This window comes from Otolemur garnettii, unplaced genomic scaffold, assembly GCF_000181295.1.
Source record: "Otolemur garnettii isolate 467f Iridium unplaced genomic scaffold, OtoGar3 scaffold00140, whole genome shotgun sequence".
Lineage (NCBI taxonomy): Eukaryota > Metazoa > Chordata > Mammalia > Primates > Galagidae > Otolemur > Otolemur garnettii.
Window position 1 is genome coordinate 4,471,861 of NW_003852535.1, and position 16,893 is coordinate 4,488,753.

At 47.9% G+C, this 16,893-nt stretch overlaps 1 protein-coding gene across 2 annotated transcripts in view; it reads right to left on the reverse strand.

Annotated features, from left to right (window-relative positions):
* The window catches only part of FADS2 (fatty acid desaturase 2), a 35,794-nt gene that overhangs the window by 17,141 nt on the left and 1,760 nt on the right, over nucleotides 1-16,893 (reverse strand). The window contains exons 1-4 of one of the 2 annotated variants that reach the window (XM_023518503.1): nucleotides 12,267-12,435; nucleotides 8,543-8,653; nucleotides 6,005-6,202; nucleotides 5,786-5,887 (exon numbers count right to left, since the gene is read on the reverse strand). In XM_023518503.1, coding sequence (XP_023374271.1) covers nucleotides 5,786-5,887; nucleotides 6,005-6,202; nucleotides 8,543-8,653; nucleotides 12,267-12,356 — 501 coding nt within the window. In that variant the 5' untranslated portion in view covers nucleotides 12,357-12,435. Of the gene's footprint in view, nucleotides 1-5,785; nucleotides 5,888-6,004; nucleotides 6,203-8,542; nucleotides 8,654-12,266; nucleotides 12,436-16,893 lie in introns of those variants that run through there. The other variant, XM_003798736.3, reaches the window with a different exon arrangement.

Sequence of the window (16,893 nt, forward strand, 5' to 3'; positions counted from 1 at the left end):
CTCCCTGGGTAGAGTGCCATGGCATCACAGCTCATATCAACCTCCAACTCCTGGACTTTCAAGCGAGTCTCTTGCCTCCGCCTCCCAAGTAGCTGGAAGCACAGGCGCCCGCCACAGCGCCTGGCTATTTTTTGGTTGCAGTCGTCATTGTTGTTTTGGCGGGCCCGGGCTGGATTCGAACCTGCCACCTTAGGTATATGTGGCTGGTGCCTTAGCCGCTTGAGCCACAGGTGCCGAGCCCAGAGCAGCATTTTAAAAAATAACTAAAAAGTCGAAACAACCCAATGTCTATAAACAGATGAATGGATAAATAAAGGTAGCATGTGCATGCAATGAAATATTGTTTGGCCATGCCACAAAATGGAATGAATTACTGACATGTGCTATAGGAATGACCTTTAAAACATTATGCCAAGTAAAAGAAGCCAGAAACAAAAGATCTCATGTCACATGATTCCACTGATATGAAATGTCCAGAATCCGGAAATCTCTGGAAATGGAAAGAATACTGGGCACACAGGGCTGGGGCTGAGGGCAGGGGAAGAAATGAGGGGTTTGGGCTATGATGGTTAAGAGGTATAGGGTTTCTTTTGAGAGTAATGAAGATGCTTTAATATTCATTGTGAAGATAGACGTATAAATCCCTGAATGTGCAAAAAGTCATTGATTTGTACACTTTAAGTGGACAAATTGTACGTGAATTATAATATCTCAAGCTTTTTAAAAAAAATTAACAAGACCACACAAGTTGCCCCTGTTCTTGGAGAGATCAGACATGCTACTATGTTGAGTGGTGAATACTGAGATCCTTGTCACACCTGGAAGGGGAGGACTTAATAAACAGTTGTTAACATGAACCAGGAGGGGCTTTCCTGGTTCTAAGAAAAAAAATATCATGATTCCATGAGACGGGAAGCATAACATGGTGTTTAGTTTGAGGTCACCAATTTCTGTCTCATTAGCTCAAGCTCCTGACATTCTGTAGATTCACAGCCCTCAACAAAGTCACCTGGTGACACATGGATGGCTTTTTTCTGACCCTTCAGCATTAGGACTATGCTGGTGAACTCTTGTCAGGTCAATGCTTTGGCTAAGAGTCTATCCATCTACAAAGGCCTATTTGCTAAATAAACATTTTACTTGGAAGATGCTTTTGGCACAGACACAGTCTCTGGACACTGAGAGCCATGGGCGGGGACGGCAATGGACAACTGTGGTCTTTGCAGGCCTCAACTCAAAACCCATCAGACAAAAAAACAAAAAAGTCAGAGGGTGAGAGCTTAGAGGTTGGAGGGATTAGAGAACACACTGGCATTTGTAGCCAAAAGTCACCAAAGTCCTGGGAAGAATCAAATAGGTAAGTCTCTGGTACAAAGAAGTTGAGGGATGAGGCATTTTATAAGTAAGCACGATATCTAGAACGTAACGACCAAGAGACTCTTGTTGAATGAATAAATAGGGGAAAGAAAGATGGGCCATGAGCAAAGTCAGGGAGATGGGGCAGTCCTGGCTCTCCCTGGACTTAGGATGAGAGGTAACAAAAACACTTTTTGTTCCTGCTGCTCCTCTGCTAGGATCTTCTTCCACCCTTCTTCACTAAGCTGAAGCCCTCCTTATCTGTCAGAAACCCTCCTCCAGGGCACCCCAAAGCCCTCCATGCTGCACAACCACAACGTCCCCAGAACAGGTTGAACCAGCTGCTGTGTTTGGCCCTGAAGGGGAAATGATGAACCAAGGAACAAAGCCCTCACCCCCAGAGAGCTCCTTGGGCAGCTCCATGTCACCACGCTGAGATGGGACCAAGAGGAAGATGTGTCCAGGAGCTAGAGAAGTTGGCCAGGCAGAGTGGTGCATGCTTTTCTGACAGAAGGGAGGACCCAGGTGAAGGCCCCAGGAGGAAAAGGGGAAATGTGGAATGTTCCAGAAGTGAAAGGAACACTTCCCCACAGGACCTTGACTAGCAGCAGTGCTGGGTGGTACCATCTCAGAGCCTGAGAAAAAAAGGAGAAATGTGCACTCCCGGCTTTAATGGAAGCAGCTCATCAAAAAAATCATTTTCAAAATCTCCTTTTCAATGGATCTCATTTCCAGTTCAGAGACCTGCCACCTACGATGATTTCTGTCAACCAAGTGATGAGCTTAAATAATTTTTAATTACCTTAAACTGAAGTAAAAATATAATAAATTCTCTTTGGGGATAAATAGAATATTTAAATCTAGGTGGTTATAACTCTGACATCTCAAGGTTTGGGGGAGAAACACCATCAACCATGAAAAACGTGACACACTAACACATGTACAGGGGTGCATGTCTGTCCATTTACCTCAGGTCAGCCCTGACCTTTATTTAAAATTTTGACAATTTTTGATTTTCAACATTTTAATTAATTTATATATTTTTTAAATATATGGCAATTACATAGAGAGCTTCAGTCTTCAATCCCTGCGCTGAGGAGTGGTCGAGGTCTGTAGCTCATTAGGAACCGGGCTGCACAGCAGGAGGTGAGCAGCAAGCAAGTGAAACATCATCTGTGTTTACAGCCGCTCCCCACTGCTCACATCACTGCCTGAGCTCCACCTACTACCGGATCAGTGAGGGCCTTAGATTCTCATAGAAGCAGGAACCATGCTGTAGAACAGTGGTTCTCAACCTTCCTAATGCCACAACCCTTTAATATAGTTCCTGTGGGTCATGACCCACAGGTCGAGAACCACTGCTATAAACTGTGCCTGGGAGGGATCTAGGTTGTGGGCTCCTTACAAAAACCTAATGCCTGATCATCTGTGGTGGAGCTGAGGCAGAGATGCTAGCTCTGGGGAGCAGCTGCAAATATAGGTTATCATTAGTGGGGAGGTTCGACTGCACAGAGAACATGATAATCAATCCCTTGAAGAATCCTGTCAAAACCTTATCAGTGAGTGGCAAGTGACAATTAAGCTGCATCTGCATTATAGTGAGTTGCATAATTATTACATTATATATTACCACGTAATAAGAATAGAAATAAAGTGCACAGTAAATGTAATGTGCTTGAATCATCCCAAAGCCATCTCCCCACCCCCTGGTCTGTGGAAAAACTGTCTTCCTTGAATCATCCCAAAATCATTCTCCCATCCATTGATCCATAGAAAAATTGTCTTCCTGGACAGGTGTGGTGGCTCATGCTTGTAATCCTAACACTCTGGGAGGCCAAAGCAAGTGGACTGCTTGAGCTAGAGTTCGAGACCAGCCTGAGCAAGAGTGAGACCCATCTCTACTATAAGTAGAAAAACTAGCCGGCCATTGTGGCAGGCACCTGTAGTCCCAGTTACTTGGGAGGCTGAGGCAAGAGGATCACTTGAGCCCATGAGTTTGAGGTTGTTGTGAGCTACAATGACGCCATAGCACTCTCTACTCAGGGTGGCAGAGAGAGATTCTTCCCCCCCTCCAAAAAAAAATTGTCTTCCATGGAACCGCTTTCTGATGCCAAAAAGATTGGGAACTGAGGTATAGAGGTCTCGGATTTAGGTTAAAATATACATAAAAACAAAAAATACTGCACTTAAACATTATTTATCTTGATTACTGAGTTTGTATAGTGTCCCCTTAAATTGTGAATCCTGCGTAAGTGCCTTCCTGGCCCCTCAATCCCAGCCCTGCTGGCCTGCAATGAGGCTGCAGGAAGGCTGGAGAGTGCCATCTCCAGATGCAGCATCTAGATGGCACTGGCCCTTAAGTTTGCATTTCATCCTAAATGGAATGCTGAACAATGAAAGGGTTTTAAGCTCAGGACTGTTTTTGCAAAAAGCCCCCTCTGGAGAAGTGTCCACCAAATGTAACATGAGAGGAAGCAAATGGAAGGTCAGGGTGTGGAGAACACCCATGAAATCCCACGGCAGTGACAGCAGTGAAGGTGGACAGTGAGAAGTGGGTCCTGAGGACCTCCCTGTAGCTAACACTTTACTCCCCAGCAAAGGGAACAGAGGCAGATGAGACTAAAAGACTCACCCACTTTGGGTAGATTTCAGGTAAGCTGTGACCTCCTCACTCTGGGGCACCTGAGTCACCATATGGTTATGCCACTGGCTTGGCTCTATGACCCAGCACCAAGGACATGGCCGGAAGGGCTGCTGAGACATTCCTGGAGCCCATGTCCCCAAACCCAAGAACCCTGTTTGCCGTCATCCATATCTTCCTAGGGGCCAGTCCTCTGTCCTGCCTCATCTTCCAGCTGACACGGGAGCTGTGCTCCAAAGCCTTTTAGGAACTGAGGGTCATGGGGCAAGAAAGGGCCCCCAGCCCCTGCCCAGAATCTAGAAACAGAACATAGCTCTTTTTTGTTAAGGACGTGAGGATAACATGGGTCGAGAGTAAAATGTTACTCTCGACTGAGAAGGCTTTATCCAAAAGAAAAGAGCATAAAACAAAACAAAGCGCTCTACTATGCGTAACTCTCCCTTCACCCTAAGATTCTGGAAAAAGACCAGATTCTCAGGCCACTTCAGGCTCAGGGCCAGGCCAAATGCTTGCTGTGGAGTTGGTGAACTGTAGCTAGCAAGCCAAGTGTATAAGCTTAACCCAGGGTGGGGCAGGATGAATTCATTAGGACCCAGCCTTTTTGGGGAATCAGTTAGACTCTGCTGGGGAAGAGATTGCCTGATTCAGAGAGAATTTTTTTTTGAGACAGAGCCTCAAGCGTCACCCTGGGTAGAGTGCCATAGCATCACAGCTCACAGCAACCTCCAACTCTTGGGCTCAAGCCTCCCAAGTAGCTGGGACTACAGGCACCCACCACAATGCCCAGCTATTTTCTGGTTGCAGCCATCATTTTTGTTCGGTAGGCCCAGGCTGGATTCAAACCCACCAGCTCAGGTGTATGTGGCTGGTATCTCAGTTGCTTGAGCCACAGGCACCCAGCCCAGAGAGAAAATTATTGAGAGCTTATTTCTGAAATCCAGAAGATGGCACCTACCAGGTCAGCCTAAGGCCACTGGCAACTCCAGCTCGTATTTTTATAAACTTGCTGAGCTTCTGTGGGTCTGCCTCATCATCTGGAAAGCAGTGACAGTAGAATTGCCTGACCTTCGGTGCTTTAAATAACTTTCGTCTTTGGCTCAGCTGACCATCAAGTAGTTTGATGTCTCTTAACAAAGGCCTTATATGATGACATTTTCTACTTTTCACCCCCCACATACTTCCAAAGAGCATTTGAGATGGCTTCAGACAAAGGACTCGGATATAACAGAAGCTTTAAAATACAGATAAAAGTGTAAATGACATGAGAAGGGTTGGAAATGAGTATACCAAAAACGCAAACTAAGGATAGTTGCTGTTTCAAATGTTGCTTTGCACTTCCTGGCACCCAAGGGACAAAAAGAGGAACGCAAGGTATTAGAGGGCTCACACCCCAGGGAAAGGAAGTACAACTCACCCAGAGATGCTGCTACTTTACTGGCCCCAAATGGAAAGGAATTTATTAGAAAAGTCTTTAGTTAAAGAGCGATAAACAATAGAATGCCCTTAGCCAGTAGATTAAAAGGGTGTGTGCTTGTCTCTGTAATTAGTATGTCATGGTTTTGTGGGTCTGACCCTATACAGAGACAGGGCCCCAGAAGTCAGAGGAACAGAGGCCTGCATGCCCCATAACATGGCCCATGCCGCTAGAAGACACTGCTCATGGGCAGACCTGCCTTGTCACCCGGAGTCACAGAGCACCAGAAAGGAGTCCTGGCCCCAGAGAACATGTGATCACACTGCACCCACTGCTGACCGACAGGACAGAAGCCCAAGGCTGCTGACGTTTACCTTTAAGTGGCCAATGACGAACTTGTGGACAATGTGGTTCCACATGGACTTCTTGTAGACAGAAAGATGGCCATAATCATGTTGCAGCCATCCAGCCTGGGCCTGAGGAGAGAGTCACACATGTGATCACAGCATTGGGAGATAGGCACCGGGTCTCTGTGAGGTGGGGCAGGTGAGGGTGCGGGGTCTCAAGCGACAGGTGAGTAGGTCATGCCTCACCTGAGAGGTAGCAAGGACAAAGGCTGTGACAAGGGTGGGGATCCAGCCATTGCCATAGTAGAAGATGGTGAACCACGCAATGCTCTCAAGGGCGATGATGTGGGCCAGGAGGAGGAGGAAGAACAGGTGGTTAGGCTTGAACAGATTCATGTCCTCGGCAGTCTTCCTCAGGGCCCGGAAGTCCTCAGTGAGCTGAGACTGTTGAGCAAGAGCACAGGGAAGGAGATTGGCCACACAGCCCCTCTGGAGGAGGACAGACGGCTGGAGCCGTCTTCTCAATGCCCACCGTACACCCCATAGAAGCTGTGGTAAGAGAGGGCCAACCCACGGGCCTCGACCCTGCAGGAACCCGGCCACCACGCATGACTACGGCAGTCGTTACCACGTGTCTGGCACATTCTTGGAGCCTGTGTATTTGTCCACAGCTAGTTAAGTGGTAGAGAAAGGATTTGAATGAAAATCTTTCATTTTATACAACCCTGCTCAGAGCAGCATTATTCACAATAGGCAAAAAGTAGAAATGACCCAATTTTCTCTTGATGGATGGATGGATAAACAAAATGTGGTACACATACAATGGAATATCATTCAGCCTTCAAAAGGAAGGAAATTCTAACACATGCTACATTATGCAAAGTAAAATAAGCCAGTCACAAAAGGGCAAATGCTGCGTGATCCCACTTACGTGAGCTCTCCAGCATAGCCCAACTCGAGATAGGAAGACTCTGGTTGCCAGAATTCATGCCTAATGGGGACAGTTTCGGTTTGGGGTGACAAAATCTTTCAGGAAGTAGATGGTTGTACAACAATATGAAAGTATTATATTTAAAGCCACTGAACTGTGCACTTAAATATAATTATAATGGTAAAGTTTAAGTTATGTATATCTCTATTTTACAACACCTTAAACAAAGAAAGCTTGCATTTTCCACCACCTGATACTGCTGCTTGTTCCAGGCACCAACTGGTGCAGGTTGGAGTTCCCGCCCCAGAAAGCTGCAGAAGGCTTGGGGCGGCGCCTGTGGCTCAAAGGAGTAGGGTGCTGGCCCCATATGCCGGAGGTGGTGGGTTCAAGCCCAGCCCTGGCCAAAAACTGGAAAAAAAAAAAAAGCTGCAGAAGGCAGAAGGGGGCCAGGCGAGCCCCAGGCATATGAAGCCCGGGAGGCAGAGTTAGAGTCAAGGGAACATGGTGGCTCGGGAACAGATAACATATCTGGGAGGATGAAGGACTCTGGAACAGGAGGCAGTCAGGGCCAGGCAGGCAGGGGAGGAAACTGGAGACGGGAGACTACAGGTACCCACTGGGATAGGACAGGTGCTTTCAAGGGTGGTTCTGGTGGCACGTGGGTAGAGAAAGCTGGCTTTGGGGGCCTGAGTGCCAAGCAGTGCAGAATCTACAGAGCTGAAAAGGATGTAGCAGAGGGAGGCCTGGAAGCCCTGTTGAAAGCAGGCAGGAGGAGACAAGTGCAGGGCAGCACCGGCAGGGGGAAGGCGAGGAGGGAAAGGTGAGAAGAGGGGCAGAGGGATGACAGGAAGTGGAGACAGGCCACCAGAGGACACGCTGGCACCTGTATCTTGTCGGAAAGGTAGATGCAGTGGTGGGCTAGCCAGGAGTCCAGCCAGAAAAGACCCACACCCAGCCTGGCTCTGCTGTGGCCAGGGTCTGGCTTCCCCAGGGGAATGTAATATCCTGGACAGCAGTGAGAGGTGGGAAGCTCAGAAAGAACCATTGCCATGGGGTAAGCCAGAGCCACAGGGGTCCAAGAGCAGAATAAGTAAATGAACCAGCCTCCTTGCTGGCACCCAGGCCTACACGGGTGACAGAGGGTGTGGTGCAGACATGAACACCCTGCCCAGAACAAGCCCAGGCCAGACAGGCTTGGGGAAGGAACAGGGCTGAGGACCAGGGTACGATCAGGCTTTTGGGGAAGGGTGACATGGGCTGGAGAAGGCTGGGATGGAGGGGACAGTGGAGACCAGTGAAGCACATGGTACACTGCCCTGTCGCTTACGTGGGGTCTGGTACACGAACCACTTCACTGCAGAACCTAACAGCGCTATGAGACCTCAGGTGCTGTGATCCTTACATATTTCTATCCTTGAAGCCCAGCATCCAGCAGGGTGTCTGACCCATAACAGAGATAAACAAATGATGACATAATGGTCATTCCTTCGCAAACAAGTGCTCCCAGACCATGCACCATGAAGTGGCCACACTTGTCATTATCTGATAGTCTTTTGGGTTTTTGTTTGTTTGTTTTTTCTGACAGTCTTTTGTTTTGTGTCTCCACAGTCTTTCTCCTACATTGTCATGTAAGGGACCAACACCTGGTACCTTTCTGGAAAGGGAAGGAGGAGGAAAATAAATCCAGCCAAGAGTAAGGGGGTGTCACTGTCATCAAGCCCCAGCTCCCAGCAGAGGCTCTGAATCAGCAGAGGTTCCTGCTAGACAACAGCACCTCTGCCCCAGCTCTGGCCACTCTGGTCTGCACACCCCGGCCTTGTCCCCACCCCACCCAGGTTGCAGGCCCGACTCACATTCTTGCCACGGTCCTGGCTGGGTTCCTCCGGGGCCAGCTCACCAATCAGCAGGGGCTTCAAGAACTTGTGCACAAAATTGAGGTCAGGGTGGAAGGCTCGGAAGGCATCCTGGGGGTGGGGGGATAAGGAGGTGAGGCCAAGACCAGAAATCCTCCAGCCTCAGGGTCAACGCTCAAAGGCAGCAGCTCTGTCTACACTGAGACCAAATGGGCCTCCCATGATCTGGCCCCCACTGCTGTCTCCAGCCTCACTGCCAGGACAGAGCCCTCTGTGCCCAACTCCAACAGCAGTAGTCACCCTGGCAGCTGTGCTAATATGAGGTATGCTGAAGTGACCAAAGAGTTGTGGATAGATTAGCAGGCTGCCTTTGGGCAAGTCAGGACAAAGGTGCAACTTCAGGCAGGTGCACTGGGTGGGCACAGGTCCTCCCTGAGCCTCATTTGTTCCCAAGCTGGGTGCCTTGTACAAGTAAACTGCACCACACACTACCTCTTGTCAGTTCCTCACCCACATGTCCACGGTTATCAACGAAAAGTCCAAGTACTACATTGGAAGTGTGCTTGGGAGATCATGTAAACAAAAAACAAACAGAATTATGTAAAAAGCATTCTTCAAAAAGCCCAGGAGGATCTATTAGTGTATATGTGTTAAGGTAGTGGGATTAGGCTTTGCTTTATTTTCACGACTTTCTAAACTCTCTCTAACATTGCTATCATGTTACACATTTTAATCTTTCCCAGTTATGAAGGTAAAATGTGCTTAGTTTTAGTAAAGTTAGAAAAGTACTGAAGAATAGGGCGGCGCCTGTGGCTCAGTGAGTAGGGCGCTGGCCCCCTATACCGAGGGTGGCAGGTTCGAACCTGACCTGGCCAACTGAAAAAAAAAAAAAATAGCCAGGCCAGGCAGTGTGGTGGGCGCCTGTAGTCCCAGCTACTCGGGAGGCTGAGGCAAGAGAATCGTCTAAGCCCAGGAGTTGGAGGTTGCCGTGAGCTGTGATACCACAGCACTCTACCGAGGGCAACAAAATGAAACTGTCTCTAAAAAAAAAAAAGAAAGAAAGAAAAGTAACTGAAGAATAAAGAGGAAAATGAATACTACCTAGGAAGTGACCACCACTGCTAATATTTTAGCATTTTTCCTTCCAGTTTTTTCTGTATATACATTATGTATATTACATAAACTATCTTGTAAAACATACAGCATCTCTATTAGAGTTGAGCAGGTGCCAGGTAACCCAGAGGGGATGCAGGAGAGTGTCCCAATGGTAGAATATGTTCATCGAGCCAAGCTTGGAGACATTGCCAGAATTGTGGAATGAGCCAAATTGCACCATGAGAAACAATCAGAAAAGTGAATGCAACGGGGCAAAAATATGGGTTTGTGGGAAGACGGTCTAGGTTTAAGGAAGCTCAAAAGATTTAAAAACTGCAATGCAGGCTGGGTGCCCTTGCTCAATGGTTAGAGCACAGGCCCTGTATGCCGCGGGGGTGGTGGGTTTGAATCCAGCCAGGTCCTGCTAAACAAACAAAAAAAAACCCACAACTGCAATGCAGGCAATGTATGGTAGATCATGCCTGCAGTCCTAGCACTCTGGGAAGGCAAGGTGAGTGACTTGCCTTGAGCTCAGGACTTGAAGACCACCCAAGAGTGAGATCTCATCTCTACTAAAATACAAAAAGAAAAAACCACCACCACCACCACCACCACCCCCGCCTCATTGCTTTAACTCAAAAGGCTCCTGCTTGAGAGAAAAAAATTACACAATTACACAAGGCTTTTCTGGGTTGAATGAGAAAATACAAATATGGACCGGATATTTGATCATATCAGGAAATTACTATGAATTTTCTTAAATAGCCAGAGGCATGGTGATTATATCAGAGCAATACATTAAAGCATCTCTCCCTTCTTAGGAGCTAATGCTGAGGAATTTAGGAATATAATAATATAACTCATTTATTAGACAAGAATTTAGGCCACATAATAATACAACTTATTTTCTTTTTTTTTTTTTTTTTGAGACAGAGCCTCAAGCTGTCCCCCTGGGTAGAGTGCCGTGGCATTACAGCTCACAGCAACCTCCAACTCCTGGGCTCAAGCGAGTCTCCTGCCTCTGCCTCCCAAGTAGCTGGGACCACAGGCGCCCGCCACAGCACCCGGCTATTTTTTGGTTGCAGCCGTCATTGTTGTTTGGCGGGTCCGGGCTGGGGATTCGAACCCGCCACCTTAGGTGTACATGGCTGGTGCCTTACCCGGTTGAGCTATAGGCGCCGAGCCAATACAACTTATTTTCAAAAGAAAAGTGCATATGTATAAAGAGAAGGAAAGCAAATGTGGCAAAATGTTAAGATCAGTGCATCTTGGTTAAGGATATATAGGTCCATCACTTTTTTTTCCAGGACAGGCAAAGGAAAAATCACTTATTCCGTTAACATTTCTTTATGGAAATTTTTAAATTCCAATTTTAAAACTGGAAAAATTTAAAATAAAAAAAAAAATGAGGGTGAGAGGGCAAGTGCTGACAAAGCATCAGAATCTCTTCACCCCGACACATGAGCATCTCCACGGCTGTCTGTCTGCCACTCGCTACCGTGTCCTTACCGAATCCTTTCTCCTGGTCTTTGTTCTGTTTGTGTCTAGAACAAACTTACAAAGCAATACTTTGTGTAGAAAACTGGGCCTGTGGTTTTTTTAAAAAATGACTGTGCCCCACCCTCAAGCCCCCGGCTGAGCAGAAACGGATGGTAGTGGGGGATCAGATCAAGCAGATTTTCAGAGGAAAGAAATAAGCTGTTTGCTCCAGGACCCTGGGCTCCAGCTCCCTGTGGCCTGGAGGGCCTCTGCAAGAGCATCTTTTCTCTCAGAAATGTGCTGGTCCCTACCCCAGGCTTGGTAACCTCTGTAAAATGAGCAAGGCCCTGGGGAAGGCTCAGCAGGAGCTGCCAAGGTCAGGCCCCAGGGCTCGGCCTGCAAAAGCCCCTTCATTGGTCCTTCTTGCATCAGACCATGGCTCTCGGAAACCGTCAGGAAGTCATTGGAAGACGGTTTCCTGAGGCATAGCTACAGAGGCTGCTAACTAAATGGTTGCTTTCCACACTTCATAGAAAGGCCAAATTCAATGGCTTGCAAGTGCATTAGTCTCAGCTTTTACTGCTCTCCTCTCCCCTTAGGCCAGGGAACCTGGGAAAGCAAATAGACATCAAAGCTTTGCCTTGACCTTGGCTCTTGCAAGGCCATTTCCAGGGGGCTCTTGGGCTCTTTCACCTCCCCAAGGCCAGGAGAAGGGAAATGCCACATGCCAGGCATGGAGCCAAGAGCTCTGTTTATGTTACCTCCCTCAAGCTCCAAAGCCCTACTTTATAGGTAAAGACTCTGGAGCACAGGAAGTGAAGTCCTGGGCTCGAAGTGGCTGAGCCAGGATCAAATCCAGGTACATCTGCCTCCAGGACTCCTCTTTCCCACATGCCTCCTGGATTTTAGAAAACTGAGCACAGCTGTATAGGCTTATTATCTGTGGTTGATCTGGAGGCCTTCCCAGCAGGCCTGGTATGAACAGCCTGGAACACACCAAACTCCTTCCTGAACCAGGGTCAGTTCCATCTGGGACTGAGTCTCAACGTCACCACTGAGAGGGCTTTTCCCTAACTCTAGGCTTTCTCTGGAACACTGCCATGTTATCCTCATCATAGGAGTCAGGGTCACAGACTTTGGACATACTCACTTCTCTTGGCCCTCTAAGAGAAGGACCATGCTTGTCTTCTTTGCTGCCATAACCCTGATGCCTGCAGTGGGGCCCAACATCAGGGCTCATGAGGCTCTGCTCATGAATGAAGCCAAGACCTTTTGGTTCTGCTCACTCTGATCCCAGGAGACTTTTTCACTCTGCAGTCACATTCAAGACACTCATCCTCTCCCAGTTTATACAACTGGGCTTGTGCCTCTGGAACACTGGAATCCTCCACCTCGCCAGCACATGCACATTAGCAGCCAGGATAGCTGCCGTCTGCTGAGACTACAGAGGCTGGCATATGTAAGCCACTCATCGTTACCAAGCTCGTGAGGCGAGTCCTGTCTTGGAGATGAGAAAAGAGGCGTAGGCTGGCGAAGCCACTCGCCCATGGTCACACTGCAGGAATCAGCTGAGCACAGTTTGAGTCGGATGTGCCTTCCTAGAGCGTTTCTCACCGTTAACAGAAAGGCCTCAATCAGAATGAGCTTCCTCTTCCCCAAGAGTTGACAGTTTTTTGTGTATCTCCTTTCAAACTGCCATGACTGTCTCTCACTCGCGTGTAGAAGGCTCCCAGTTGCTGTTTGGTCACAGAAATGCCTGGCTGGTGCAAGGTGTGAGGCAAGACAGGGCCAACCCAAACGTTGATTTTGGAACAAGAATTGGAACTGGGCTCTATCCTTGTCTGACAGGGAGAGGAGCCAAAGACTTTCCAGGAAAGGGGCTGGGCCACAGGGAAGAAAAAGGAGCAGCACACAGGTAGACAGAGCAGGCAGGGCTGGGGTGTGTGTCAGGGCAGGAAAGTCAGAACACCCAGATGCCTAAGTATATCTTGTACTTTCCGGCCCTGCCATCACCCGGCCTCAAAGCCAGGCAACTTCTCCATGGGACATGCTCTGCCTCATTCCAGGTGGAACTCATAGCCCTTTCCCTCCAGCGCCATGACTTGTTTCTGGCTGTGCCCATCTTTTCTCAGAGCAAGGCTGGTATCTAATCAAGTGTTGCACATTGATGCACTTGACCCAGGCCTCTGGGAAGTGCAGGGAAAGCTAACACAGGGTAGACAGTGCTGTAGGCAGCAGCCCTGGGGGCCAGGTACGCCAAGAGAACAAGTGATCCAAGAGGAAGGAGGAGCAGAGGACTCCCTGTTCTTGGGGGAAGGTTAAGAGTCAGACAGGGATGCTGACTTCCTTCCTACAGCAGGGAGATGCAGGAAGGGCAGGAAACCCCTATGCTGTGTCCCCTCCAAAGAAAGAAGCAATGGAGGCTGGCAGGGCAGTGCTCTGTAGCCAGAGCCATATGGCAATAGCCTAACACAGGGCACATGCACTCTCAGGGATGGAAGGTCAGGGCTGCACGAGAGAGGCCCCTGCAAAAGGGGAACTGGACCTGAAGGAATTGTCACTACTTTCATCTCAGAACCAATTCCCAGGGATGCTGGGGCTAGATATGGAGACTGCCACTAAAGGGACAGCCAACAGGAGGCAGAGGGCTCCCACCCAGATCTAAGCTGGGGAGAGTGAGCTGCCCTCCAGGTCTAGGAATACATAAAGCTGGGACTCCAGGTCCTCTACTGCTCAATACCATGACCCCCTGCCCTGTCTAAAGGAGGGCAGAGTTTCACTTACAATCTTCCATTCTCTCGCATCAGCAAAGGAGCAGCTTGAGAGATGGAACAAATCTCTAGCCTCTTCTCAACTGCCCTTGATTCTAAGAAGCAATGGATGCAGACAGGGCAAGACAAGGTGCTGAGAAAAGGGGAGGAGGGCTACTGTCTAAAGGTAGAGGGTCTACACTCAAGCCCCAGCTTGAGAGTAAAAGGAAGGAATCAAATTCCATAGATTCGGGTCACTGAATTATTCATCTCTTGTGCCTGGGGCCCAACTCACAGCCGTGGAGACACTCAATGAATGTTTGATGAATCGATGCTGAAGATGAACAGTTCCAAGATAGTAGGCAAAGCTCCACAGTGATGGGTCTGCCAGGAAAAGAACAGACATACTCCCGGGGCAAAGATAAGAGAAGCACCAGAGGACCAGAAGTAAGAGATCAGAGTGGAAACAGGACGGGAAGGAAGCAGTGGATGAAGATGTGCTAGGAGGACATGGTAACGGCAGACCCTGAGTTTAGGTCCCAGCACTCTTGCTTGAGAAAGTTCTCTGTATCTCAGGGCTGATCCACGGATGAAATGAGATAATGTGTATGAATGTGCATGCGAGCTGCAAAAGTTAAGCAACTTTTATTATTATAGGCAAGGCCGAGGCTTAACTTGTGTGGAAGGACCAAATGACAGTTGATTCAGCCTTCTGTGAAAGAGGTGGGTCCTGATTACATAGGTCTTTTCTTCAGAAACAGGAAAATGCCCTATTAAAGCAACCCTGCCCCTGACTGTCCCAAGAATGGCTTTCTTGACTTCTGGCCTCTTATTACAGCTCCCTCTGGGATATGACCCCACTGTGATGAGATCAGAACACTGCATGAAAGTGCTCCAAGGGACCCAACCTCTATCTGCTGATCAGTCCCTCCCCAAACATTGCCTGTCCCTAAAATTGCCACTCCCCAAGTTCTGAGGAATATGTCTCTATCCCAAGGAGCAAAGCCACTTGGTCAATAGCCCAGGCAAGGGTCTCTGGATTCTGACAGCCTGTTCCTGCCTTTCTCTTTAGGTCCCCTTCCCATATCCCCTATGCTGCTCAAGGCCTTTTTTCAGCTAGGTCCCAAATAGTTTAAGAGAAAATGTCAAGGAGAACTCATTTGCTCACTCAACCATCACACAGGTCACCATGGAAGTTCTGAAACAGATTGTGTTACGGTCCATTATTTCACTTCCAAGGAACACAGTGAACAGAGCCCTTTCTGACTTACTCATGCAAGTTTCAACTGGCTCAGCTTATCGGTGTTCATGGAGAGCTTCATTTGTTTCTGTCCATGTGGGTTTTACCTTTCTTGATTTTTGCGTATCTTAAAGCTATCATAATGATCTGTGTATTCAACAATATCCCAAATCAGTGTCATTACTGCCCCCAAAGTTTCAGCTTTGGGGAACAGGGATCGTTTTTATGTCTTGCTACACCAAATAAAGCTAGCATAGATGTAAATTTTTTTCTTCCAAATTCCTCTTTGCATTCTTTCCATTCCAGCTGTTTCATAATTCTTGTTCACTTTTGTCTGGTAATACTCCATTTCATTTATGTAGTGCTTACTTACAGCTTATTGCCACAAGCAAGTGTCACTGACATAGGTACATGGGTATCTTATAGACAAGGAGGCCTAATCCAGGGACAACAACAAATAGATAAACCCAGTGGTTACATCTTTCTTCAATTTCAGGGCTGTGTGCAGCCCATGCTGGCTCCTACCCTTGCTTTCTTATAAGGAGGCAACTAACATCCAAGTTGCTGGATTTACAGTCCATGAAAGTTATACAGAAAGTGTTGCAGCAGGATCTGAAATGAAGAGAGGGTTATTTATATTTTTATGAGACAAACTTATAAGACAGAGAAGGGGGAAGGGAAGAGTAGGGCATCCTCTTCCTTTGACAGAACAGATCTGAGCACTGGTTTTTGGAAGAAATTCATTGTTAAAGTCAAGTAAAGCTCTGAACTTAACATCCAGAACAAGGATGAAATCACTCTCTTACAGCAATTCAACTCTAAAGTTCAAGGTGGTTGCCAGAGCTTATATTTAACAACATGGAGTAATCAGACCAAATCCATCATCTGACTTTTCCTTCTGGGAAACTTTTTAAGGAGGGCCCAGACAGGCTAGCAAAAGTCCAGCAAAATACTGGAAAGATCCTATCCAAGATCCTGAAGGTCTTTTACTTGGGAATTACCTTTACTCGACCTCCTCACGGGGATGTGGAAAGGTCCAAGTGAGATAGGACACTGAAGGTACAAGAAAAGCTCATACCACCTAAGTTCTAATTAGCATAATCAACTCTCCAGGCTTATGCAGCATCCCCAACCAGGTACCAGAGGTTAAGGTGGAAAGCTGTAGGCCACACCCACATGGCTGGCACTCTCCCTAGTCTTGAATAAGCCTGGGCCTTGCTCATCAAAGCCACCCATCCATTGAACTGCCTGGCTGCCTAGTCTGGCCTGCCTATGCCCACAGGGTGGGAGGGCCAGAGACTGACCTACACAGGTTGGGCAGCAAAACTCACAGAAAGGTCAGCATCCTCCACCTCTAGATGGAAGGATCTAGCCAAGTTATCCCTACTTTGAGCTTCTTCCCATCGATTTGCCTTCCCCAAGTCCTCTATCCACCAGACCTCATTTCTCTACTTCCAGCTCAGTACCATCAAGAACAGCACTTTCTTTCCCCCTTGCCTGTCCTTTCTCCCTCTTACCCATTTGAGTCCATGGGGCTCTAGTTGCACATTTATTTATTTATTTTGAGACAGAGCCTCAAGCTGTCCCCCTGGGTAGAGTGCCGTAGCATCACAGCTCACAGCAACCTCCAACTCCTGGGCTCAAGCGAGTCTCACAGCAACCTCTAACTCCTAGGCTCAAGCTCTTGCCTCAGCCTCTCAAGTAGCTGGGACCACAAGCGCCTGCCACAATGCCTGGTTGGTTTTTATTTTTATTTTTTTTTTGGTTGCAGCAGTCATTGTTGTTTG